Source organism: Bubalus kerabau, chromosome 5 (genome assembly GCF_029407905.1).
Source record: "Bubalus kerabau isolate K-KA32 ecotype Philippines breed swamp buffalo chromosome 5, PCC_UOA_SB_1v2, whole genome shotgun sequence".
Taxonomy (NCBI): Eukaryota; Metazoa; Chordata; class Mammalia; order Artiodactyla; family Bovidae; genus Bubalus; species Bubalus kerabau.
The window spans coordinates 116402271-116429215 of record NC_073628.1 but is presented as its reverse complement, the minus strand read 5'-3'; the positions used below and the strand labels follow the sequence as shown (position 1 = coordinate 116429215).

General features: G+C 44.1%; 2 protein-coding genes, 1 long non-coding RNA gene and 1 pseudogene across 8 annotated transcripts in view; 2 read left to right on the top strand and 2 right to left on the bottom strand.

Moving 5' to 3' along the window:
• Nucleotides 1–3313, bottom strand: part of LOC129653300 (uncharacterized) — a 67029-nt gene extending 63716 nt beyond the window's left edge. For all 3 annotated transcript variants that reach the window (XR_008715047.1, XR_008715046.1, XR_008715045.1), the window contains exon 1: nucleotides 3182–3313. This is a non-coding gene — a long non-coding RNA (uncharacterized LOC129653300). The remainder of the gene's footprint in view (nucleotides 1–3181) is intronic.
• The window catches only part of ACBD6 (acyl-CoA binding domain containing 6), a 202588-nt gene extending 194679 nt beyond the window's left edge, over nucleotides 1–7909 (top strand). Inside the window, exon 8 of one of the 2 annotated variants that reach the window (XM_055582860.1) lies at nucleotides 7623–7909. In XM_055582860.1, coding sequence (XP_055438835.1) covers nucleotides 7623–7777 — 155 coding nt within the window. In that variant the 3' untranslated portion in view covers nucleotides 7778–7909. The remainder of the gene's footprint in view (nucleotides 1–7622) is intronic. The other variant, XM_055582861.1, reaches the window with a different exon arrangement.
• A 9477-nt stretch (nucleotides 7910–17386) lies between these two features.
• LOC129654312 (60S ribosomal protein L39-like) lies at nucleotides 17387–18048 on the top strand (annotated as a pseudogene).
• Nucleotides 18049–18542: 494 nt separating this feature from the next.
• The window catches only part of LHX4 (LIM homeobox 4), a 63984-nt gene continuing 55581 nt past the window's right edge, over nucleotides 18543–26945 (bottom strand). For all 3 annotated transcript variants that reach the window (XM_055582857.1, XM_055582859.1, XM_055582858.1), the window contains 3 exons: nucleotides 26320–26474; nucleotides 25756–25927; nucleotides 18543–23610 (listed from right to left, as the gene is read on the bottom strand). In XM_055582857.1, coding sequence (XP_055438832.1) covers nucleotides 23216–23610; nucleotides 25756–25927; nucleotides 26320–26474 — 722 coding nt within the window. In that variant the 3' untranslated portion in view covers nucleotides 18543–23215. The remainder of the gene's footprint in view (nucleotides 23611–25755; nucleotides 25928–26319; nucleotides 26475–26945) is intronic.

Genomic DNA, 26945 nt, shown 5'->3' with positions numbered 1-26945 from the left:
AGCTAGCTTTCTCTAACTGCATATACACAAAGAACCAGGTTTTGGAATTTCAAAGGAGTTTCATCTTAACCAGTTTTTTCCAGAATCTAAAGAACACTATTGCCATACGTTAGTTTAAAAAAAAAAAAAACAAAAAACCTTTAGTCATAGTTTCATAGCTTGAATTTTTCTTTATGAATTTAACCTGAATTTCTCATTTTACAAAAGACAAAGATACTAGTCACACAGATGGAATACATATTCACACACCAAAAAACAGATCTGTCACAAACCATCTCTGAAGGTGACTGGTATAGAATCCCAAAAAAACAATTCCCCAACACAAATGGTCCTCAATGGTAGTTGGACATCAGAACCAACTGGCAAAATGCCCAAATGACGCTCAGTGCCCACAAGCAGTCCTCAACAGTAGACAGGTGTCAGAACCACTTGGCAAGATGCCCAAATGGCACTTGGTGCCCACACACAGTTCTCAATATCACGCACATATCAGAACCAAATGGCAAGAATGCCCAAATAGCACTTCATACTCACAAATGGGAAGGTTGCCCAGCACACACCAGTGGACTTATCCCATCTTGGAGCTCGTCACCTCATCCCCAATGCATGTTTCCATTCCACCAAGGAAAAGTGTAGGCTGGCAGCTAGTGCCAACAGGGGAGAAACAGGGAGGATCCTCAAAGCAAATGGTTTTGGCAGCTGCTAGGAAAGTCCCCCAAATCCCCTTTTTGGAGCCAGCTAGTCACGAGCAGCAGGCTCACACGTTGTCATGGCCATGGGAAACCCAGGAGAGCCAGGTGTCAAAGCACACGAGCTGCAGCAGTCAGCCCCACGCTGGGTGACAAAAAACTTACTGAAACTGGGGGTCCTGCTGGTCACTCTCAAAAGCCTATAAAGCGACCAGATTGGTAGAAAGGAAAATTTGCTTGAGTTTGGATGCCAGCAACCTGGAGGGGATGGAGGGAAGACATCTGTCCAAAAGCCGACTCCCCCCGACCCCCCGCCACAATGAAATTAGGGGGCAAGAGCTTCTATAAACAGAGGGAGGGGGCTACAGGCAGAAACAGTACAGTCAGCTCTGACAGTCATCTTGAAATTGGTCATCAGTGGTCTAACCAGAGTCATCTTGATTGTTTTTCAATACAGTTAATCTTCAGTTCCAGGGTTGGTTTGTCTCCATTTCTTTAAAGCCAGTTCCCAGAGTTGTGGAGGCTTCCCAGGTGGTACTAATGGTAAAGAACCAGCCTCCTACCAACACAGGAGACATAAGAGACACAGGTTCAATCCCTGGATCGGGAAGATCCCCTGGAGGAGATGGCAAGCCACTCCAGTACTCTTGCCTGGAGAATCCCTTGGACAGAGGAACCTGGCAGGCTACAGTCCACAGGGCCGCAAACAGTTGGTCAGAACTGAAGGGACTGAGCACGCACACATGTCATGGCTACAATCTGGTCATCATGTACTTAACTTCTTCCACCTGGTGGGGGTTTGAGTATCTATAACGTAACTCACAGGATATGGCTTAGAATATTATTTATAGCCCTTGAGAAGGAACTGAAGGTCCCTGACTATGTTTAATGAATACATTATTATTATTTAGTCTCCTTTGACTGTTTTCTTTTGTTTCCACATGTTCACATTCCTCTGATTAAAGGTATTCTTTGACTAAAGTTTTCCACGGGTAACAGGCAGGCAGAGGACAAGGTGGGGAGGGGCTGCAAGTCTCACAGGGTCCTGCTCTGTTTCAGTGAGAGATATTTGGATGGTCACCTACTGTGGGCCAGAATTACATTAAGCATCTAAACTTTATTGTTGAATTTGAGTAGTACTCATCCACCCTGGACCCTCATCAGATCATGGCCAATAACATGAACAAACATTCCTTTGGTATCTTGACATAGTTGAAAAGGGCTTGGTCAAAAGATACACTAAGAAACAACAAATGTGAGATGTACACAGATTCTGGGTTCCTAGAGAATCATGGATTATAGGTTATAGTTCACAATGTCATCAGGAAACTCACCCAACATAGGTTTGTAAAATTACATCAGTGATGAGATAAGGAAGTTGGAAAAAGTAGTGATTGGTAAGGTTGAATCACAATTAGTCTCAGGTGGGAGCAATTCATCTGATTCTAACAAGCTCCCCTAGTGTGCTAAAAGTCACTGATCCTCAGACTATACTTTGCATGGCAAACTCATAGACCTCCTTGACACCAGTTTAAAAAGGAAAAAATAGAGTTGACTAACTTGGATCTAAGCCATACATGAAGTTGGCATTAGAACCTGCCAGCCAAGGTGCATGATCTTACCAGAAAAGTAATCATTTATAGAGGGAAAAGACCAAGCCAGCCCTGAGGCTCAGAACATGAGGAAGATGGAGCCTGGGGTTGAGGAGTCTCGAAACACGTGTGTGTTGTGTTAGTTGCTCAGTCGTGTCTGGCTCTTTGCGACCCCACAGACTGTAGCCCTCCGGGCTCCTCTATAGAAATGAAAATAGAGGAAGAATGGGCAGCAGTCATAGAAATAGCAACAACGTTGTTCAACCGAATAAATAACCCTTGTTTGAAAAGCAGAGAAGGTAGCCTGGATATTTGAAGTCAGTCCCGGGAACGCCAGATACATCAGTTTCCTCATCTGAGAGAATGGGGGCTCAAGGCAGCCTGGGTTGGATTTCTCAGGACCCTTTCAGCTTCAAGGCTGAGACAGTGCAAGCCAAAGGCCATCACAGAGCAAGGAAAGAGAGAGTGAGAAAAAGGGAGGGAAAGAGAGATTCCACGGGCAGCAATAGTCAGGGAAGTCTTCCTGAAAGAGGGAGGCTTGAGTTGAACTCTGAAAGCTGAGCAAAACCCGGCCCAGGGCTAACCTGAATAGGAATGTGTGGTTCTGGAAGGGTAGGAAAGCACAGTGCAAAGGACACTAGATTCAGGCACAGAAAAAGGCAAACTTGGCAATGGTACCCCACTCCAGTACTCTTGCCTGGAAAATCCCATGGACGGAGGAGCCTGGTAGGCTGCAGTCCATGAGGTCGCTAAGAGTCGGACACAACTGAGCGACTTCACTTTCACTTTCAAAGTCTTAACAACAAGCAACAGAAAGAAACCAGCGCAGGCAAACCAACACTGTAAAACAAATGTCCAGAGGCAACCAGGTAGAGTCCCAGAAGTAGGAAGTGCACTTACCTGTTTCATCTTCAGCTTCCAGAAGGAACTGAGCTAGCAAAATCAGTGTCCTAGCCTCAGAGGAAATAGCATGTCCAGCAAGGAATCCAAGAAGAGATGAGGTGTGGAAGCTGGAAAACTCAGCAAAGGCAGACAAAGTTATGCCTGCTACCCGCATCAAATCCGACAGAAAGTTACGTGATTTGGAACCAATTAGAGGCCTGTATTCCTTCCTACACGTGTGAGTTAAGTGGCTCTAGCTGTGAAAATTGGCAAATAGTGTGAGGCAGGAGGCACGCTGGTAGAGCCCTGAGTCTGAAAGTGAGGTCCCAGATCTGCAGTAGCAGCATTACCTGGAACCTGTTAGGAAATGTAAATTCTCGGTCCCGCTCCAAACCTACCCATCAGAAACTGTGGGGTGGTGCCTCCAGGTGATTCTGATACACGCTCACTGCAGTAGTCTGCTGAAAGCAAGGTGGAGAGATAAGGCCAGGTGTGGTAAAGGACAGTCATTGTAAGTAGGTTTGCTAATAGTGCTTTTAAAGAGCTAGGGAAGAGTAAAGTCTGTTTACAGGAAGAAGAAAACCCAATAAAGATAATGTACAATAATAATAAAATATGTTTGGTGATTCACAACAACAAAAACCAAAGTGGATAAATGTAAATTGTAGTAAAAAATACAGGTGAAAATTTAATAACTGGCATTAACAATCTTTGCCTCTAAAGCTTTTTATTTCCCAGACACGTAAATGTGTCTATTGGTAAGGACACTGTCTCTTTCAAAAGTATTTCTCTAGCATGGTAAGGGAAACCACCTTAGGTAGGTAACTCTTTGGCCAAGCAAGTCATGTAATATAAACATGTAGCAGGGTATTCGGAAAAAATTGCTAAAATCCTGATCCAAAAACATGCATCTTCAGAAAGTCACACACTACGATGAAAATGGAGGTTGTTGTTCAGTCAGTGCATCATTCCGACTCTTTGCAACCCCATGGACTGCTGTATGCCAGGTTTCCCTGTCCTTCACTATCTCCCAGCTTGTGCAAACTCATGTCCATTGAATCAGTGATGCCATCCAACCATGTCGTCCTCTGTCTCCCCCTTCTCCTCCCGCCCTCAGTCTTTTCCAGTATCAGGGTCTTTTCCAAATTCCAAAAAATGGACGTAACAGTGTGTATAGGGTGGATGGGTTGTTGGTTTCTTTTTTCATATTCAAATTTTACCTTCTTGTCTGACCTTATCAATATAGACATCCCCCAACACCACATATTTATCATGTCCCAAACGAATATTATTTCTCCCCCTCAATAATTTTCTGCTTCTGTTTCTCTCCAAAAACTGCTCCTCTTCCTTCTTTTGATTCCTTATTTTAGAGATGTCAGCCACATCTATGTGTTCTCACAGACTAGAAACATAGGTGTCTTCTTGATTCTTCTAATTCTTTTGCCCATTGTTCTTTTGGATTGATTTGTTCTAAGTTTTTTTTGTTTTTGTTTTTTTTTAGTATTAAGGACATTAGCTCTTGTCTGTGTTATATAGGTGAATGTTCCCCAGTTTATGGTTTGTTTTTGTATATCAAATTTTCATGTGTGTGTGCTATAGCTGTTTTAAATTTTTATGTGTTCAAATTTATCAGTTTTAGGTTTCTATATAATCAAATTTATCAGTAATTTTCTTTATCTGTCAAGCATAGAAGTACTCAGACTGTTTCATTCAGTAAGCATTATGATGACAGGTCTTGGGCCTAAGAACTTTTCAAAAGTCTATAAAAATACTTGAAATCTGAAACAAAATATTTTCACTCCAGAAAAAAAAAAAAGCAAAATATAAATAGTTAAATGTTTAACTAAGTATCTACATATATGACATTATATCAACCTCATTATTAAATTTATCATTCACAAATTTTTTGAAGTACATCTGTATTTTGCTGTGTCCTACCTGAATTTCAGTGGCTCTCAAATTCAGTACTTTCTTTATACTCCTGCCAACACTAGCTAATTTCAAGCGCCCTAAAAGACTACCACAGTCTCCTTACACTGTTCTGTCTGCCACAGATATTTAGGTTCTCCAGGTCACTCCAGAATTATCATCCTAACTTAGAGCTGAGATTATGCTACTCCTCTCCTCGTAAGTGCCAAACTTCTCAGTGTGGCTTTCAAGGCTTTGTATAATTTGACTTAAATCCAGACTCTCTGCTTTTGACTCTGTATTGCTTCTCCGGGCCAGCAGACCGTTCCCTCAGCATTCCCCATCCCCTCCTCCTTCCGTTAATGCTGTTTTCTCACTCTGCAATGTCTTTCCTTCTCAGTTTATCTGGAATTTTACTCCGTCCTCAAAGCTCAGCGTACATACCACCTACTTGTGTGTTTTTCTTGATCCTTCAACTTCCTACTCCTCTCTTCCACCCACCTCACCTGTCGTGTATGTGTGTGTGTGTGTGTGTGTCCCTGCCTGCCGCAGTGTTTGTTATATTCATCCTTCTAAATTCCTCAGAGCAGGCTGCTGCTGCTGCTGCTAAGTCGTGTCAGTAGGGTCCGACTCTATACGACCCCATAGACGGCAGCCCACCAGGCTCCCCCGTCCCTGGGATTCTCCAGGCAAGAACACTGGAGTGGGCTGCCATTTCCTTCTCCAATGCATCAAAGTGAAAAGAAGTCACTCGGTCGTGTCCGACTCCTAGCGACCCCATGGACTGCAGCGCACCAGGCTCCTCCACCCATGGGATTTTCCAGGCAAGAGTACTGGAGTGGGGTGCCATTGCCTTCTCCCCCTCAGAGCAGGAGTCTTACCTATATCTTTGCTAGAACTGGTATAGTATATGTTCAATAAAACACTCATTGAATCAAACCCCTTACCCTTCTTGCTCTTTGTTTTAAAACCTTTTGTTGTTGCCATTGTGTAATATATCACACTACAGAATTGTATATAAAATAAATATGAAATTTTTAAAATGTAGCTTTAAAAAATTGTACCTACCACATAGTTTAAGAAAGTGGAAAAAAAAAAAGTGAACATTGCTGATGTCTTTGAAACCCCATGTATGCCTATCCAATTACATGGACTTCCCTACAGGGCCGCCAGGTTAACGCTCAAATTTTGTATCACTGTTTTCCCTTATAGTTCCATTACAGATTTGTGTCTCTGAACAATGGTGTTTAGTTTTGTCTGCTTTTAAAATTTTAAGTGGAAACATGCTGTGTGTGTTCTTCTGACTTGCTTTTTTTCCTTCAACCTTAAGACCTGGAGACGAACTCATGTCATGTGAAACTACAGTTCATTAATTTTCCTTGTTGTGTGGGGATTTCATTGTAAACAGTATTTTATTTTTACACGTTATTCTCAATGGGTATTTGAATTGTTTACATTTGGGGTCTTTCACAGACAGGGCTACTGTATGTCCATTCTTGCAGGTATGTCCTGGAGAACATACACAAAGGTTTCTGAAGAGTATATAACCAGGAGTAGAACTGCTGGGTCCAACGGGGGGCATTTGTTTAGGTTTAACGTGTACTGCCAACTGGTTGCCCAAAGTGAGGCACGGTGTGCGCTCCCCACAGTCCGGAGGGGAGCTCCCCCTGCTCCATGCTTGGGATTGTCTCAGTTTTTGGTTTTCAGCTCTCTAGTGGGTATGAAGTATTTTCTTTCCATGATTACTAATGTGGTTGCTCATCTTTTCGTGTTTACTGCCACTTACGTTTGATCCTCTGTGAAATGCCATTTCTGCCGTTAGCCTGGTTGTCTCGGCGCCCTACAGTTTAATGGAGCTCTGTTTCCTCCCTGGTCTTCGATGCCAGCACTTCATAAATCAAGTTTCTCTACATGTGCACGAGAACGGATGGCTCTCTTCTAGCCTTTTGGTCTGGGGGCAATACTGCACCATCTTCATGATAAGTTTTGATGTCTGTGGGTCCTTTTCCTCTTCACACACCTTGCGTGATGGGTGCCTTTTGTTTGTTTTCTTTAGAGGGATGGTCTGATTACTAGGCCACTGTTTTTGTTTTTGTTTAACTAATTTTAAAGTTCAGTTAGTTACCCAGTTACTCCCTCTTCAAAGACAAAAGTTTTTTCTTCGACATTTACAGTGTTTTTAGCCTTTTGACTTCGCTTACAAACATATCATTATTTTGATCAAAGTAAAAGAAATACTTCAACTAGTTTTTGTTCCTTCCCTTCATTCCCATCCTGAAGAATAGAGTCTAAAAGCCTCACAATTCAAAAAAATGTCTTTGTCTGACTGTCGGCTTCTGGGCAAGCACAGGGGTAAATTTGATTTTCCTAACACCAGCAAATCCACTGTTACAGCACTGTTTCGTTCCAAGGCCTGATCACCCCCAGTCTGTCCCATTGCTCGTTTTTCATGATTTCTTATTGCTCAGCACTTGCCTTTCCTGCTGAAGTATAGTGGTTTCTCTTTGTCTCACAGTAACGTGGTTTCCATATTTGTCGATTTCCCCATCAGCTGCTGCCTGTGAGTTTTTGGACGTTGTGGAGCTGCTGCTCCAGTCCGGGGCCGACCCCACGCTCCGAGACCAGGACGGCTGCCTGCCAGAGGAGGTGACAGGGTGCAAAGCAGTTACTTCTATGTTACAGCACCACACGACAGGCAAGGCTTAATCAAAAGACTGCAAAACTACGGCCCACAACGGCGCAGGGCTCCAGTGGTGGAAGAAAACTGCAAAAATGACACGTCTTTTGCCGCCCATCTTTGGTATTTGTTGGCTAATAAAATCAGTTGTGTGGAACTGGAATTTTGAAGTCTCAGCAGTTCATTCTACTTGCATACATTCTGGCGAGTTCCGTTTTGGTGATGAACATGTGTACTGTGCATAATACAATCCAATTCCGCTGAGCGTGCTCTGAAATTTATCACTGTTCTAGAGGCTGGGAGAGGAGGAGATGCGTCGTATTTCACAATATTAAACATGGCTGCTCTTTTAAAAAAAAACACACACACAAAAGGGAAACAGACCCAGCAGTACTAGACTGACAATTAGAGAAAGTTCCATGAAACCCCAATATTGGCACGGAGCTCGGACAGTTTCCTGGCATTTGGTACAGCTGGTCTGAATAAGTAGCTAAAGTGTCTATTCTTTTGTTAGACAGAATTGGGAAGCTAAAACAACCAGATTCACTGAATACCTAAGAATCGTGGGCATTTTAGGATGGAAACACAAATTCTGAACAATTCACTGGTTAGGTCAGGATTCCTTAACTCACCTTCACAAAACAAGGAGGAGCCTCCCTCAAGCCCTTTTCACTGGCTATAATGTCCCTGTCACATATGGCAGCAGTCTCTATGACTAGCTCAGGCCTCAACTGTTAGGCCTGTTGGGGTCTAACATGAAATAGCCATAATGCTCCAGTACTTAGGTGTGATAGAAGTTATTTCTGGAGAGCTTCTATTTTTTATTAAAAATATAAACAACTATACCACAGGTTTTATTTAAAGGACAGACAAGTGTACCACTTTTGAAACTGGCTCCCCTTTAAGCCTCAAGAACTCCATCTGGGGAGTTCCTTAACATTTCTTATTATGTAAGGAAAATATAGATAGTTGTCAGTGGAAGAGAAATAAAGAAACAAGTTGAGACGCAGAGATGACCATTTAAAAGATCATTTTTCTAACATATCACTCCTAAGATAACAAGGAATAAACTTGCTTAGTGACACCCTCAGCAATGGACAAGAGTTGCATTAGCTCAACCAGCCCCTCTAGAGCAGAAATGAGGCATATTAAATAATACTGCTTATTTTGTGATTTTTCTAATGTCTAATTTTCTGAGATGTAAACCAAAACCATTCACGAAGATTATTCATTTTTAAAATGACTGCTTAATTATCTGTGGGAGAGAGATGCACATTAGTACATCCTGAAATGTTACTGTAATTCTAGCAGAGCCTTCTCTTTGTTATCTCTTCTTTTCCCACAATCCCAGCTACATGGCAACCTCCTGTTCAGCTAACCTCATGTTCCACATTAATTGAATGTGTTTTAAGAAACATTATTCATTATTTACAGTAAAAGCGACCAAGACATTGCATACAGCTTTTAACTGATAGTACTTTGTGCATTTTTAGGACATTAGCAAATCAAAAAGTGTTCATTCATTTCCGATTTACAGAGTAGTTATCTGAGGAAGAAGCTATCAAGAAACTCCTTTTTTCATCTGTTTGTAATTCAACCTTGATATTTCTTAGACAAGTGTTTAATAAGCTATTTTGCCACATCTAAAACTATATGCTAAGTAGCTTCAGTCGTGTCCGACTCTGTGCAACCCCAGAGATGGCAGCCCAGCAGCCTCCCCCCTCCCTGGGATTCTCCAGGCAAGAACACTGGAGTGGGTTGCCATTTCCTTCTCCACTAAAACTATATAGTTGTTTTTAAATAAAGAATGTAATTTGGCTTTTATTACTTTGATTTTAAAGGTTTCAAATTTACACTGAAAGCTATCAGTAAAAACAGTCATCAACTTAACATTTTCAAGTACATTCTAAAATCAGTTTCCAAAATCTCTATGCTTTTGTCACCAGTATCTAAATTTTCAAAAACCTTGTTGTCATATATAACAATCTATGGATCATCTCCCTGTGCCTTATTAAGGGGAAGGTTTCATCCATAAATGTGAAAGAAAACTGGATCTTGATTTGCTTTCATTTCCCTTAAATTACTGAACAATTACTTAGTGCATCACACGTCAGCTTTCACGGGTGGCTCAGGGTTTCCCTGGTGGTTCAGATGGTAAAGAGTCTGCCTGCAATGTGAGAGACCCGAGTTCGATCCCTGGGTTGGGAAGATCCCCTGGAGAAAGAAATGGCAACCCACTCCAGTATTCTTGCCTGGAAAATCCCTTGGATGGAGGAACCTTGTGGGATACAGTCCACGGGGTCGCAAAGAGTCGGACACGACTGAGCGACTAACACACACACACACACATCACACATCAGCCAGATCACAAGTTCCATTGCCAAAGCTGCAATGCTTACCTTCAAAGAACACAAATTTCCTGGACCAGAAACCTGGTTAAGTTCCTCAAATATGTGGCAAACCACTTTTTCATATAGTTCAGCAGGATAAAACTAGGACATACCTTATTTGAGTGTAAGTTTGGTTTGGTTTTGCAGACTTTTTTTTTTCCTGGACAGATTAGTGATGTTCAAGCCAATTAGCATTTGAAAATATTCTAGAAAACCATTTTCTGAAGGTGAATTTCCTCTTTCTTTCTTGGCTATGCCAAGCAGCTTGTGGGATCTTAGTTCCCCTACCAGGAATGGAACCCATGTTCTCAGCAGTGAAAGCATGGAATCCTAACCACTGAACCGCCAGGGAATTCCCTAAAGGTTCAATTCTAATCATGGTTCAACAAAAACTTAAGAGTAATCAGTCTCTTTTTTTCCTTAATGTTTACTGGGATTGGGATTTCATTTACCTTCATCCTTGGTTCGAGTTCTCTGATTTATTATTTTTAGTGTACATGGGTATTTTTTTAAGTTTTTATCTTATACTGGAGTGTAGCCATTAACAATGTTGTAATAATTTCAGGTGAACAGCAGAGGGACTCAGCCCTACATATGCATGTATCCATTTGTCCCCAAATTCCCCTCCCACTTAGTCTGCCACATAACATTAGGCAGAGTTCCCTGTGCTACACAGTAGGCCCTTGTTGGTTATCTATGTTAAATATAGCAGTGTTGTACATGAGTATTTTAAAAATCGAGTCTCCACTGTGTTCCCAAACTGGAAACCAGTTGGCTTGGAGGCCTCATAAAGTAATGGGTAACTAGAGACATTCGTCAGAGTCATGAATAGTTACTTTTTGCTACTTCACCACTAGCATTTTCCAGACCATTTACAGTTTGCCATCTACTTTCACCTCGTTCTCAATTCCACATTTATTCTATTGTCGTGTCCCCTAGCCACCTCTGTGGGTGTGTGTCTAAACACAAAAGCATGCCCAGCCCCATTTTCCTATCTCCTTAATACAGTGAAAAGCGGAATGTGTTGCTTTTTGTTCATTTCCTTTTCTGAAGATATTGTGATCAGAACAATGTTAATAACTCTGTATGTAATATTTATTCAGTACGTCATTCACTTTGCCCTCAACCAACTCGCGTAAGAGGCCCTGAATGCCATTACAGTAGTCTTGATAACACACTAGGGAAAAACAAGGAAGGAAGAGAGAGCCATGTAAGCAAACATTGTAAAAGAGGCAAAAGAAAGCATGTGGATCACTGTTACCTTGAGAACTAGCTTGAGTCAACTACACCAGTGTTCTTAACTCTTGCGGAGTTCCGGCTCATTCTTCCCCTAAGACACGGTGTTGTACATGAAACCTTGAGGTCTCCTGAAGCCCATCTCTGAACTCCATGGGGTCTGTGAATCCCATTTAGAACCCCTTCTTTTCTGTCTTCTTGTTACCATACTTCAAGAATGAGAAATCTTTTGTTGACTTGAACCAATTTTCATAGTTTTAAGTGCTTCTACTGGATGATGTATGGGGTCTTGCTGTGTCTTTTTTTAGTATTATAAAAAAAAGTTCATGATTTCAACAATATATCTAGACTACGGTTTTATCACTGATCACCACAGTTGGAAATTTTTAAAGAAGTCTGGGCCAAAAAGTTGGACCCTAAACTGATTCTGCTGCAGGGTAGAAATGAGCCCATGTGTTCAATTCTGTGTGACTAATGATGGCTTTTTATATGCATTAGCTCTTTTGACTTTTCAGAATGCTTTCGTGGGCATTATCTAATCTATCATCCCTCCACAGTAACCCTGTAGAGTAGGTAGTGCAGGGGCTCTTAAGGCCACTTAAAGGAGGATGAATCTGAGATATTAACAGGTTACTTAAATTGCCCAAGATCACAGAGCAGTAGCAGGGCCATAGTTGAGACCAAATCTGCTGAATCTCAGCCCTTTATTGGTCCACAAAATTCATGTGAAGTTTTAAAGCTCCTCCTGCATTCAATCCACAAACATTCTTGAGAGCCTTCTAAATGACAGGCGTTGTTCTAGGTCACTGTCATTCCCTTTTCCCATTATCATGGATATTTAAAAGTACTTATATGATGTTATCTCAAAATACTGGCATTGGCAGGTGGGTTCTTTACCATTGCACCACCTGGGAAGCCACACAGGAGATTTTAGAAGCTATCTTATTTTAGAGCTTCCCCGATGGCTTAAGCAGTAAAGAATCCACCTGCAATGTAGGAGATGCAGGTTCAATCCCTGATTGGGAAGATCCCCTGGAGGAGGAAATAGCGACCCGCTCCAGTATCCTTACCTGGAAAACTCCATGGACAGAGGAGCCTGGCAGGCTGCAGTCCATGCGGTTGCAGAGTTGGACATGACTGAGCACACGCATTCAAAGATATTGCATGGACTATCTTGAAAAGTCTCATAGAAATTCACAAGTTAATAATCAAAAACTAAATCATTTAAACCTACTATAACTATGTTTCTAATAAAGAGACAAGAAGTCAGGTAACTGGACACATACTGTTATCTCTGATGCTTGTTAGGTAGAAGGGTAACAACAAAGTATTGTATCTAGAATCTTTTCTATCTTTTTTTTTAATGTTTTAGCGTTTTCTGGATGAAAGGTTGTCATAATCCATTGAACCTTTCTATTAAATAGGTATTTCTTAGCTTTCTGCCAGGTTTAACTACTTGGCTATGGGTTATTGTTCCATGTACAATATAGCATCTTTGAGGATTAATGAACAAGGTGTGTTACCGGAGCAGAGCTGAGCCTGGGTTATAGAAGTGTTAGTGCCCAGGCTAACATATGCTTCAGCTGAACATGAGACTTTCAAATGTTTATTTAGCATTTAATGGCTGAAACATGAAGGCTTTCATCAAACTTAAGGTCCCTAAAAGATCACCTTCATAAGTAGATGTTTATCACAAAAAGGTGTGTAACCCATAAGTAATGAAAATGTCGAGTTTAAATATATTATTGAATGAATTTTAAATCCTAATCCTTAAGGCATTTGGAGTCAAATGTTTTAATAGTAGTCATAATATTATAATTGATGAATTTTAAGATGCACATTTTTTCACATTTTAATGTATCCAAAATTGTATGTCTTTTATAAACAATGTCATAGTTGAATTGGCAGCATTTTTTCTTAGTAACACATAAACTGCTGTATCTTAAAGTCAATACATTTTAACATTAATGATGTAACAGTAATTACACCTTACCTTGTATAGGACTTTATACATAAGCATCTTAAATGAAACTCAGAATTATAAAAGTAGAAATAATTGGTATTTTCTCTATTTTACAAATGAGGAAATTGAACTCAGAGTTGTTAGGGAAATTGTCCAAGGTTATACATGTATAAACAGTGGAAATGCCCAGCTTTATATAGGCTTTATTATATATCAAGCACTTCAATATACACAATCATATTTTTCCAGAATCAGGGTGGTTATTCAAACCTGTGATACCAAGTCCCAAGTTTTCCCTGTACCACCTTATCAGGATAAGGTAAAGCAACACCAAAAGTAACCACAGTCAGAGGCTGAGGATTTAAAATCTTCTTCGTGGATTTTATATACACATGTTGGACTTTCTCCTTGTAGCGTAAAAAGATTTCAGTGCAGTCTTTTGTAATCATGTGATTTGAAAAATTATTATGATCGTTACTGAAGCTTTACCTTGAGCATCTTTAATTATTTCAGAAACTATTCACAGTTCCTTCATCAGAGGGATTTAGGTCAAAGTGCAGTGATTATTAGAATGAAGGGGAAAAAAGCTTCCTTGTTATACTTATCATCTAACGTTTATTATGCACCAAGTATGATCAATTTTTCAAATACACATTAATTGGCATTACACTAAAGGATTGAACAGGAAAGGCTATTTAATCTCATCTTTATTCACTTACCCTTGAAATATTCTTGTCATGCTCCTACCTGAAAAGCAGAACTTAATGGCTTAATCCTTGTATGGATCATCATAGTTATTGGGAGTTCATGGCTTTTTATTTATTACTATTTTTACTTTTATATATAAATCATTCAAATTTTTCTGTGTTTTGTTATATCACTTCTCCTTTGCACAGTTATAAAATAAATGTCATTATTTACTTTCTTTTGGAAATTCATGAATTGGAGCCATTTCTGAGGGCAGTATGCCTTCCTCCACCAATAGAAAGCTTCCTAGCCCTAAAAACCAGATTAAGATGGTCACAAAGTACAAGCTAGTTTACACTCAGAACAGATTCCTTCTCACTTTCTTCCTACATATCTTAGAAGGAATGAACATGAGTCCTTCCTAGAACACCGAAGTTAAAAACAGAAAGTGAACATCCAAGGAGCTGCCCCCCATAACATGCTCTGCCTCATGGTAGAACTCTAAGCACTCAGCCTGGGTTTCTCTTGAAAAAAAGTGAAAGTGTTAAGTCACTCAGTTGTGTCTGACTCTTTGTGATTCCATGGACTATAGCCCACCAGGCTCCTCTGTCCATGGAATTCTCCAGGCAAGAATACTTGAGTGGGTTGCCATTTCCTTCTGCAGGGGATCTTCCTGAGCCAGGGATTGAACCCAGGTCTCCTGCATTGCAGGCAGACTCTTTACCAACTGAACCACCAGGGAGGCAGAAAAAGACCATTTGAACCTAAGTTTACTAGATGCGGTGGCCGAACCTCAGAGACTGTGAGGGCATTAAGGAATAGAGAGGTGCCTTTCCACAGCCACCCTAGGCAGCAGCAGCAGCAAATTCATCATCCACACTGCAGCCAGGATTTATTTTTCCTCTCACTTGTGTAGCAATCCCGGTTTCCATTTTAATATTTAGAAGGTGAGTTCAGTTGATGGACACTTTGTGTAATAAAAAGCTCTTTTAAAGGACGTGCACACATACACCACAGGATAAAAAGTGGCACCGCCAGTGGCTGGGCTTTCATGGAGTACATTTGCAGAGCCCAAAGCTTACTCCTGGATATGTTTACAGCACTTTAGCTCTGTTTGTGAGTTTGGAAACCTTCCAAAAAAAGAAAAGAAAGACATATATTATTGTTTATAATCTGCTTTATTCCACCAAACCTTGACTGAACAGACTTGTGGATTGCTGTTTAAATCCCTCAGTGCCTTTAACTACCGATACAGAAAGTGGTTAATGCGCATTCTAAACGAAGCTTGGCATCCACTCCAGGAAATCACTTTAATTGAGAAGCATTAAATGTTAAAATGATTCTGAAAAAATAATAAAGCCAGCACACATATTGAGTATAAAAGTCCTGGCCCATCCACCATATAGGTTCTTGGTTATCATATTCCTGTAGACTGGGGGAGCTGTAAGTGTGACAGGTGTCAAAAAGAGTGACATTCAATTCCCTAGGTCACAGGCAGCCCCCTCAGCTGGCCAGGGAGCAGGCAACCTTCACCGTCTCTATTTAGAGATGAGGAGAAAGCTGTCAACTTTATAAATGTTTGTCCCAGGTGACTAAAATATGAGATTTAACCCCAAAGTCCTTGCCTGGGCTCTCCACTGCTGTGCTGAAGCCATCTGTTGAAACCTATTTACCATTTTAATGGCCTTTAAAAAAAAACCTGCTTATTTCCAACTCCAAGTGTGTGCCAAGACCATTTTGGGGGGTTTATATTTTATCTTTCAGGAAGCAATTTTTCCTTTCCAAAATCCCCAAGCCCCTCTCAACCAACAGGAGATCCTGGTCCAGGGTTGGCATGCAAGTGAGAGAAACACAAATCTTAAAAAACAAACAAAACAAAAAGAAAAAACTCTCAATGAATACACACACACACACACACACACATACACACATTAACTAGTCACTTTGCTATACAGCAGAGATTGGCCCAACATTGTAAATCAACTGTACTTCAGTTAAATAAATAGATAGATGATGATAGACAGACAGATGATAAACTCTCCCCCAACTCTAGAGAAAGCCTAACCTGTATCAGCCTTGAAAGTTCTGGCCATTTCAGTGATCTCCTAAACAACCTGAAGGATGAATAAGTCACATGGAAACCTTTTCCTCCTAGGAGTCCCTTCTGTGGGAAGGGAAGACATGCATTCTGTCAGGGACATCTGTGACTTGTTAGTTTAATTACAAAATAACCTACTACTTAATAACATACCTAAGTTCAGTTTTTGTGTTTTAACGGGGGAGATGGCCAAAGGAAGAATCACCAAAGGAAAGAATTCTAAAGGAAAATCCTGATGTCATATTAGACAGAAGTGAGAAAAGAAAATGAATGAAAAAATGACAAAGGGAAAAATGTTCCGTGGAGAAGCCACACCCGCTTTCTCTGACGGAATGCCGAGGGCAGCAGCTGACCATTTAGAAGACCTTAACAGTTTGGATGGGTTGCTTTTATTATTTCTTTTAGAATTATAGTAGTAAAAGTTCCCTCTTCCTAGTGATTTGGCCCCATTTTATACCCTCCCTCCTAACCCCCAGAGTCTCCCCAGCAGCAGAGACTGACCTGACAGTGCTTATTTCCCTGAGGCAGTCATGACCCACACAAGCACCCAGACCCAGCTCCATGGCCCCCGCTCACTGCACAGGCTGCAGAGGACGAGATTCATCAGGAGTTCCAAATGATGAAACTGAAATAGCCTTCTAGGAGACTTGGCACAGGGAGCCAACAATTTTCCACTTAGACTGTACAGGCCAATTTTTAAACTAGGTCTCAAATATCAACTCTAGGAAGAGACATTCAGTTACGCTGAGGATCACCTACCTTTCTTACGATTTTACTTCTAGTTTGGCAACTGGTTAAAATTTACAACATACTGACTTGCCTTTGATGGCTTGTTATCCTTTTCTGATGTTTGCTGAATAGCTCGGAAAGAGGTGGAAAACACTAACTGCTAAGTCTTTGATCTCCTGAGTTTGTGTCTTATTTCATTCTTTCTAGCCGGTGATTTCTTTATAATTCTTTCCTTTATTCTTCTTTAGACAACTGTCCTTTTGGAAAGGCCACTGTCAGAAGAGAATCATGCTGCTCAGGAGCTGGTCTGTAGGGACCAAACCAAAGGAAAAGTTGGTGCTACCATTGTCTACAGAGGCTGAGAATACAAAGTATTCCAGGATAACTAGTAGCTAAACAGGCGATGAATAAGCTATCTCTGTCCATTCTTCTTAGCCAGACTCCATCTGTACTAACAAAACTTTCTGCAATGATAGAAACATATCCAAATACAGTAACCACTAGACACTTAAAATAGCTATTGAGCACTTAAAATATGGCTGGTGTGAGGCACTAAACTTTTTATTTAATCGATTTAAACTGAAACAGCCACAAGTGGCCAATAGTTACCATATAGTTCAGTGCACCTCTGTTTGGATCTTCTCGTCAAACAAACAAATCTAATCGCTAATACAAAAAGAACTAGTTTTTCCTAGATGGAACCCCAGCTCTAAAGAAATGTCATGACTTTAAACTTTTTTATTAAGCAATCTCTGTTGCTCTTTCCACTCTAGCAAAACTTCAGGTCCTGCACATTAATAAAGTCTCCTGCAGATTTAAAAAAAAAAAAAGAAGAATGGAGATTTTCCTGGAAGAGCTTGTCCAGGCGCCCAGAAGAGTTGTTTCTATCGCTCTGTTCACGTCTCACCCAAATACAGTCATTTGCACATCTTTAGGGAGAAAACATATACATGTGAAGGACTTTAAAGACAAGAGGACAGCTCTTTTCTCTTCTCTGCCATCACTGCGTGCAGCTGAATTTGTTCCTCTCGTCTTCTCACAAGACTTTCAGGATCATGTGACTCCTGGCCAAGAAACAATAGCAGAATCATCCCATTTCCCCAACAGATTCGAATGAAAACTGGTAATAAAATTGGGTATAACTCCAGAAGACACTGGAGAAGAACCAAGCTGGGTCTAGAAGGGCCTCACGTATGAAGTGGCACGCATTCATGCTATGCCAAGGTCACCCGCATCCTCAACCAAGCAAATCACGGTAGTGAGAACATGACTGCTGTCTGAACAGCTCATGCAAGAGACAGAGCTTGACCCCTAATGTTTCCTGTTTCCTCACTGGTGCCCTGTGTGGCTCAGTATTAAACATGTGAAACCTTTTTAAAAAAATGCAACAGGACAAATGGTAACTAAATATGGAATCAGTTTTCTCTGCCCATTCCTTAAGGCTTGAAACAGAGGACTGGGCCCCAGAAAACTGAAAAAAGAAAAATTATTAGAAAAATCAGAGAACTTCCTCTACCCAACCCTTTATTGCACAGCACAGGTATTTGCAGTTTTAAGTAGCTCCACATTCAGAGGTGTACCTTGGGTTTCCTTCTGGCGATGAAAGGGATCTATGTCAGCACAGCTTTGTATTCTATTATGTCAAGAGAAAAACATTCCAGAAAGCCAAATGAAAAGCAAGACACACTGGCTTCTAAAGAATTTCCATATTTATTTGACATAGTTTTACCATACACATCTCATCATGCCAACACACAGGAGGCACATACAAACAAACGCACCAGCTTCTGTGTTCCAAAGTCACATGGCCATAAATAAGGATGGGTGGGTCCTTTTTTTTTTTCCTTTTTCTTTTTTTCCCAGGAAATGAAACTCCATTTCTTTTTAACTGTACAAAATTTACACTGCGAAGGGTGAGGACGACAATCCAGAGCTTAGGGGATCTGGGGCTTTGAGGTCTGAATGCAAGTTCAGAGCAGCGTCTGAGATGCTGCGGCCCTGAACCTGCGTGTTTGGCTAAACACAGTCCTCAAGTGGGGAACGTACAAATGGTTCTTGTCTCTAGGTGGGCGGCGGGTGAGCATGGGGGTCCGGCTCTGTCCACCTGTGCTCTGCCTCCCGAAGCAAAGGGATGCTTGGCGCACCTCCCAGACCTGCAGCTGACTCCTCACCAGAGCTCGCAGCTGAAACTGTGCTTTCCGTGTGGTCCTACCAAGCAGTGGGGATGGGGTGACTTTGCTGCACTCTCTCTTTTTGGCTCCAGTCACCGTGTTAGAGCAGTTGGAGCAACGACTGCAAAAAGGGCCCATCGACCAATCCAAGAAAGAGAGAGGCAGTGATGTGCTTTTTATTTAGCTTTCAGCATGCCCAGCGCCCTTCAGCAGCAGGCAATAAAACAAAACTCATTTCCGCTTAATTGAATTTTTCTTCATCTCACGGTTTCCAATTTTTAAAGTGCAATGTTTAAAAATGAGCCTCCTCGGTCCTTCCAGACCCTGCTGGCTGAGGAGGTACGGTCATTATTTCCATGGTTATAACCAAGTGGTCAGAGGGAGGGGGCGAGCGGGGGTGCGGGTGGCGGACGGTGGCCTGTCACACAGCGCACAGCTGTTGCTAAGCTGAAGCCTTCAACCCCTCTGGCCAGGAGGCAGTTGTATCAGAATAACCAGCTAGAGCTTCAGAGACGCTAACGTCTTTTGTTTGTCAGATTTCTTATACTTCTTGCAAAGAGAACTTCACTGCAAAGATCTAATGGCCCCCAGGGATCTTTATCAGATTTTATATTTTACATTGGCCAAAAAAAAAAAAAAGACACCTTATTGAACGACACTGCCAAATGCTTTTCTTCTGTCTTAATTTTGTCCTCTTTCCCTGGTGTTTCATGGTATTAGTGTACATGAACAATGTTATCAATCTGGTAGTTGATTTTCATTTTATAACTGTCAGATGAGGCAAGAAAGAAAAAGCACAAGGTCAGAAAGGAGTTGGCTTCAGGGGGCACTGCCAGTTTCTGAAGGACTGGGGTCCAGGCTTCCCCACAGTGTGGTTTACCCAGTGGCCGGTTTAGCCCTTGCATTTGGGATTTCCTCCCTGGTCTTACTCCTTTTCAGCAAATAAAGATTCTTCCATAGCCTTGCAGATTCCATTTTTGCTTTTATCAGTTACCACTGGAAATTTGGGTGTTTTTTTTTTTTCCCCATTAATTTGCTCCTGGATTCAGAAGCTTCCTACCCTCAGGTCTATCGGCCAGGCACCACAGATAACAGTTGTTAGTTGATTGCTCTCCTAGAGCCAAAGGCAGGTCCAAGTACTGTAAGTGCCTCCAGAAGGTGTCATCTCATTTTTAAAATCCATCTGTGTCATTTCGCAAGGGGGAGAAAAGCTCCCATGTAGCATACCTCCATAACAGACTACTGAGCAATAGAGGAGTGCCTGGACCATAATCTCAGGACGGTTTCATTCTTCTCCATCCCTGAGCCTCAGAAGAGCCAAGGAACTGTCTTGGCCTATGGGCTTATGGGTGGCACTAGCCCCACAATGCTAACCCCACTTGCACAGAGATCCACGAAAAATCTGAGACCGATTGTGACTGTGTTTCTAGACGGCAGCACCATGACTGCTGCTTTCTGGCGAGGTGGCCCTGGGAACTTACACTCAGCTCCCCTGGCTTTCTGATCAGGGCTTGCTCAAGAGCCCTCCTGGCTAGTTGACCCCACCAAACCAAAGGAGCTCCTCCCAACAGTGTCACCTGAACTCCTCACTGGAGTGCATGAATGAGGGAGGCCTTCCATTCTCCTATGAATGAATAAAAGAGTAAGCCTGATGAACCCACCTACAGAAACAAAGACTGGTCAGTTTCATCTAGTCTCCAAAAGCAGGGCTACACACAGCGGGGATGCAACCCTCCCCCCTCATCTTAAAAGAGCCTGCTCTCCCAGTACTGCACTCAGGGAAAATACAAAGGGTCTCTGAGATCCCATGAGATACTACTCCAAGTAATCAGGCTGAGACACTGGTCTGAGTGGGGCAGTTTTGAACTGGTTTTAATCCAGCAGTCCTTCTCCTGTGTTTTGTAAGCAGCCTGCTAAGAACAGTGTGCCTAAGAATCTGTCCTCTAAAAAGGCAGTTGCATTTTCCTTTCCTTCACATTTTTAGTCTTGCATTTGTGTCTCCATCCCCACCCTGAATATTCATATTACTGGGGAATTCCCAATAGCACATAGAATTGGCCAGGCTTAATACACCATCATCCTGACACCTGGAATCACGGGCAGAGAGTCTACATTTGCAGACTCCCCAAGCAAAAAATCATGACAATCGAGCACATCAAAAAATAAGGGTACACTACAAAATTGATCAGAGAAAAGATGGTCTGAAGGCTGATCCAGGAATTTACTATCTATTTTAAAGAAGCTTCACTGACCTTAGTTTAGTCCTGGAAAGGAGTTTACGAAAGATGCAGCATCCAGAAAGGAAGTGCTGATTTCTTCCTTTAGTCTGCCTGTGTGTGAAGTTGCTCAGTCGTGTCCGACTCTTTTCGACCCTGTGGACTGTAGCCCACCAGGCTCCTCTGTCCATGGAATTCTCCAGGCAAGAATACTGGAGTGGGTTGCCATTTCCTTCTCCATAGGTAGTCTGCCTACCGTATACCTAAACTTTTGTGGTCCTCAAAACCATTCCTGGAAGGAAGTTTCCTCAGGTGCTCTGACCCCATCACTTGCTGTGAAAGAAAGGCAATGCCTTCTCACCCTTTCCCACTCTGCTGATCTTGTTCAAGAGAATGGGAGGCCAGCAGAAGCAAACCACCGTCTTCCAAGGGGACTGGAATCAATTCTACCTGGCTAAGTTCCATATGCACATGGAGAGCTTCTGGATGGACAGATGTGTGATGTAAGGTGGGACTTGCAGCACCATCACAACGGCATTTCCTGTGGAAGCGCAGTCTGTTGCAGAGACAGCAGCTCATAAAGCAGGGGTAGGCCCTGCCCTTGTCCCAGGCTTGGTGATCTGCTATTGCAAACCTGCAAGCTGAGAGTCTCTGCACTGCCAGTGGCCAGAGAGCTCTGCCTTTTTGAGCACAGGACTGGAGCACCACAGGGCATGGCATGAGCCCAGCCAAAAACCCAGAGGGATGCAGCCCAAGGACCATTTGGAACCCTGAGGACAACTTAAGGGCCGCTCCCTAAATGATTCCTCCCAACCGAGATGGGCCAAGAAGCATGGCCAGTACTTGGAAGAGGCCAAGACTGTCCTCCTACTGAGTCAGCTAGTGTGGCAGAGAAAGCGCTAATTTTTAAAGGGCCAAGGATGGTTGGCTGCACGTGGGCGGTGGGCTTACAATCTCATCTGAACCAACTCCCTCCAAACAGATCCCATATCATTTCACCCTACCGGATGGGAGACTAGCATCTGCTGATTTGGCTAAACTGACTGCATGTCTGGAATCCAAACGTCTGCAAATATTTTCACTGATTGTCATTCTGTTCTCTCCATATTTTAGCTTTGATCATTTTGGAACCCATAGCCTGTCTTGTGGAATAAATAATACAAGCAAATTAAAAAGGCACATTGTGCACCAGGGGGACTTGTCAGGCAGTCGCTGGGATGGTCCAGGGCCACTCGGCTCCAGCCTCAGAGTCACCTGCAATAAAAACCACTTCTTGCCATCAGGGATTCAGTGATTGGGATGGAATTTCATAAAAACCAAAACTGACAAAATTGTCTCTGGCATGTAGTTCTGGGTAGGGAAAAAGTCATATTTTTTCACAGCAAAAAAAAAAAAAAAAGAGGAGGGAGCATGTTTTCAACATCAAACTGTGGTCATCAAAGTTTTCCACTGATCTTTAATAAGTGACTTTTTTTTAATTTTGAAAATTGGAGTAAAGTAAGGGTGGTCCAGAAATCACTTTTATCGATACTCAAGGGCCATGAGGCCTCCACCTTGGGAATCTCGGTTCTGGCGAGAGCAGTGGTTCAGGAGACATCTCACGAGACTCTCCAGTTGGAGCAGAGTTCCCGAAGGCTTAGGTGGCCTGACACAGTCACCCCATCAACCAAGCACTGAGCAGCCAAAGCCTGTAAGCAGGACGGGGGCAGGGGAGGAGCCGACCAGCCGGCACCCTAGCGCTCTGGGCTCTGCGCCCCTGTGCTGTGTTCTGAGAGGCGGCTGCTCTCCCACCACTTCCCAGGAAAGCCAGCCCCAGTGGGGTCCCGCCGCGACCTCCCCGGGATCGGCAGAGGACTTCCATTGAAAATAATGGAAATTCACATTGGCGCACTTTCCATCCTTAAAAGGCAAGTGTCTTTCAATCCTTGAAGATATTCTCTCAAGCCAGAGGACAGGTAGGGTGGGGAGGAGAAGTGTTTAAAAAGGAGGATGATCCATTTCATCAAGCCAAGAGGCCGGGCTAGTCGGAAAGTCGGGGTAGCCTACACTGCTTCCTGTGGAGATGTCAGAGGTGGGTCCCCCAGCCATGGCTCTCAGCGTCTGGCTTACTCCCTGCCCTGCGTGCGCAATGATGCCCAAGTTACTGTCCACCGTGTAATCCAGCCCATTGAGCAAAGGAGCGTGGGATGGCAGGGACGAGATGGAGGATGGAGACTGGGGGATTCCATAGGGGCTCCCATCCCTCAAGTCCTGATAGGATTGTCCTGTCCCGTCCATGGAGAAGCTCCCATTCATTAACTGTCCGCCTGAAACGTCCCCCACGTTGCCATAAATCCTATTGGTGTGGCCAAGTTCTGAGAGAATCTGATCCTCTGTGGACAAAAGAACGGAGATTTATTGTCAGCCGCCAGGACTCCAGCACTCCCCTGTTCTTCACAACCTAGGAATACACATGACCAGGAAAGAAGCCCGAGCATGAACCAGACACCAACAGGTCATCCTGGCATCCAGACACTGACCCATGTCAAGGGGGGAAAACAGAACAAACACCTCCAGAGACCACATGCCCAGGTCCCAGAAGGCTGGACAAATGTTTCGTGAGCTTGTTGGTCTCAGGTGGGTCATGTATGAAGAGGGCTACGCTGACGGCTATGGAGTACCAATGCCTGAGGTTTGCTGCGTCACATGTCATCCACAGCACAAAGGGAAGAAACTCCGTGCTAACAAGATTTCATCTGAAAGCTTTCGAGCTGAGACAAGTGCTTGATTCAGTTGTAGGGAAACAAGCAGGGCCATAGGCTCAAGGGAGCTGAGGACTCAAGACATGTATACACAAAAGCTTTCTGCTCTACCTGGGAAAGAGGTTCAGTAGCAAAGGACTTGGTTTCTGTAAGTTCTTCACTGGGGACAAAGCATTGGATTGATTAAGGCAAATGGACCTTCTTGTTTCTTGAGGAATTTCATTAAGGGGATCTCGTGGAATCTTTGCCACCTGGAAGAATTCATCTCTCCAACAGAGGTGAACAATTTTAGTCTTAAGAAAAATAAGATTATATAGTTATATGGAGAGACCAGTGATATGTCAACCTGGGGGCCCACCTGCACCCAACAGAAAGGAGCTACAAACCAAGACTTAACAATCCTGTATGTTCCAGATGTTGATTTCAGCAGCTTAGAGGAGATTGAGTGGCTTTCCACCCTCACGTCCCTACCTGGCCTGGAAGGTGAGCCTGGAACATGCCCCAGGCCTCATGGGCAGACCTTTGGGCTGACTTACGGTCCTCTCAGGAAATCATGGTCCTCGCAGGCAGCTCTTGCCATCTGCTGCCCCACAGACTTCCTTTCTATTCCCACTGGGCCTGTGTGTCCATTCCTACCAAGGCCACCCCAGAGTGGACTTCAACACTCATCCCTTCTGACAACCTGCCCTAGGCTGTCCCGCATCCCATCCATGAAACTGAAAAGGTAGAGGAGAGTCATGCCCTTTAAAGAGGGCAGGAGATGAAGGCTCAGCTACACTGTAAAATGGCCATTAACTGGCGTTTTGCCTACACCTGTCATCCCCAGTGACCAGGGCCCTCTGTGGGAACCACAAGCTGCCTAAGAATGGTTGTGTCTTCCAAGAGTAAAAATGTGCTGAGCTCTCTCCAAACGCATCCAGTCAGTTGTATTCACGGATTCCCACAAGACCACTGGGATATGGGCAAGGATACTGTTATACCCATTTAGAGATGGGTAAACTGAGGCTCAAGAAAAGTAAATCAATTTGACAGAGCCACAACTGGAAACCAGATTTCTGATTCCCCCAGCTCAGGCCTCTTCCCTTCTCCTGCCACAACAGAAGACCTTCCACATTTGAGGACTTGATACAAGAGAATGGCTATTTGCAAACAACCAAAGGATCCAAAACATGCAGCCATTTGCAATTCTACTGATGCACCAAATTTGAATGTAGCACATGCAGCAAAGCGTATGTGCTGGGGACAAGATGAAGCGAGCGGTGGGGGAAGGGATTTCAGAATGAGGCCAGCCCCCACCTCACATGCACTCGCAGGACTGACTCCCCAGGGCCAAGGGCTGTGACGCACATCCTCCCACCACCAGCAGAGGAGGGGGCTCACCTAGGGGGTCACGGGAGGAAGGCCACTGCCCCCATCGAGGGGAGAAATGCCGGAGAGGGACTTGGGGCACAGACTGAGACACAGAGGTCCTTTGCAGCTGTGTGGGCTGATGAGGGAGCCCCGGGCAGCGGGCAAGGAGGGGAGGCCTTTGGGCCCCGCAGGCCTGGGAGCCCAGCTTCCACGGGTCAGCAGCAGAGCTCTGGTTTCCTCTGCCCTGTCCCCTCTGGAAGGGCCACGACCATTTCCCCCCACCCTTTACTCCAAGTCACAGGGTGGGGCCTGTGTTCAGAAGAGAGCTGTCAAGGCCTCCAGAAAGACCCCTCCTTCCTGTCGGGGGTCACTGTTTCCCAGGGGCCTCTCCTAGGGCCTCGGCCTCGCCCCTCCAGCCCTGCTCACCTCGGAAGCTCAGCTCACTGTCACTAACCCCACAGTCCTCCGCAGAGCTCTCCTTCTCCTGCTTGCTGCCTCCCCGGCTCCTCTTGACGCTCTTATAGAACTGCCCCCAGCGGTGCCGCCCTGCGTCCTTCTTCAGTCGCTTCTCCTTGGCCCTTCTGTTCTGAAACCAAACCTGCCACAACAAGCAAAGGGACACACTTTGGGGGTGTCCACCAAGAGCCCAAAGCCCCCAGGGTCCTCGAGACCAGAGACAAAGACTAAAGCCGCAGCAGATGGGTGAGGAACGGGTTGTGCCCATCGCTTCCCCTGGCCTGGGCCTCAGACATCTCTCTGGTTCCGCAGATTTCCTGGGGCTGTGGCCCTGAGCCCAGCACCCCAAGGGGATCAGGGACCACACAGATGAGGTGCCATGGCTACCTGGAGCCGTCCTCCTGTGGACGCGTGGATGTGGGGACCCACAGGATCCCCTCCACTCCCACGCCAGCCCTGGCACCGCATGGTGCCTGGCCTTGGATCTCCGGTCAGCAAAGGCGCCCCCATGGGTTGGGGTGGCTGGAGCCTCACCTGTACAACCCTCATGTCCAGGCCTGTCTCCGAGGACAGCTGCTCCCTCACATGGCGGGCGGGCTTAGGGGAGTTCTTATAGGCGTTCTTCAATGTCTCCAGCTGCTTTGCTGTGATGGTGGTCCGGGGCCGCTTAGCTCCAGCCTCTGAGTCATCTGCAACGAAAACCACTTCTTACTGCGTCCAGCCCATCTGAAGCAGCTGGGTGTCACCCTCCTTCCTCCTTTCCTCATGTAACCTTGCCTGCTATGGGCAAGAGGGAGGAAGAATGAGCAACGTCAGGGGAGAGTACTCTTGACCTGCATGGAGCCCACTCCTGCACTACAGGCCTTCCCGAGTCACTGGAAAGGTAGGACAATATGCTATTCCCTCAGCGCCCTGCCTCTCTCTATCCCCTCCCAGCCCAGCCACACAGGGCTCTCATCAGACTGAAGGTGTACCATTCTACATGTTTCCCCATCATGGCACATTCCGCTGGCCAACCTTGTGAGTTACTGCCAAGGCTGCGGAGGGGAAGGAGACAGAAGGAAGTCTTTGCCCTGGGCTGCCCCCGATACCTGTCCCTCCTCCCATCAGAAACCTCCATTCCCCCAGGTCCCACCCATGACATCACTGCCTTTCCACAG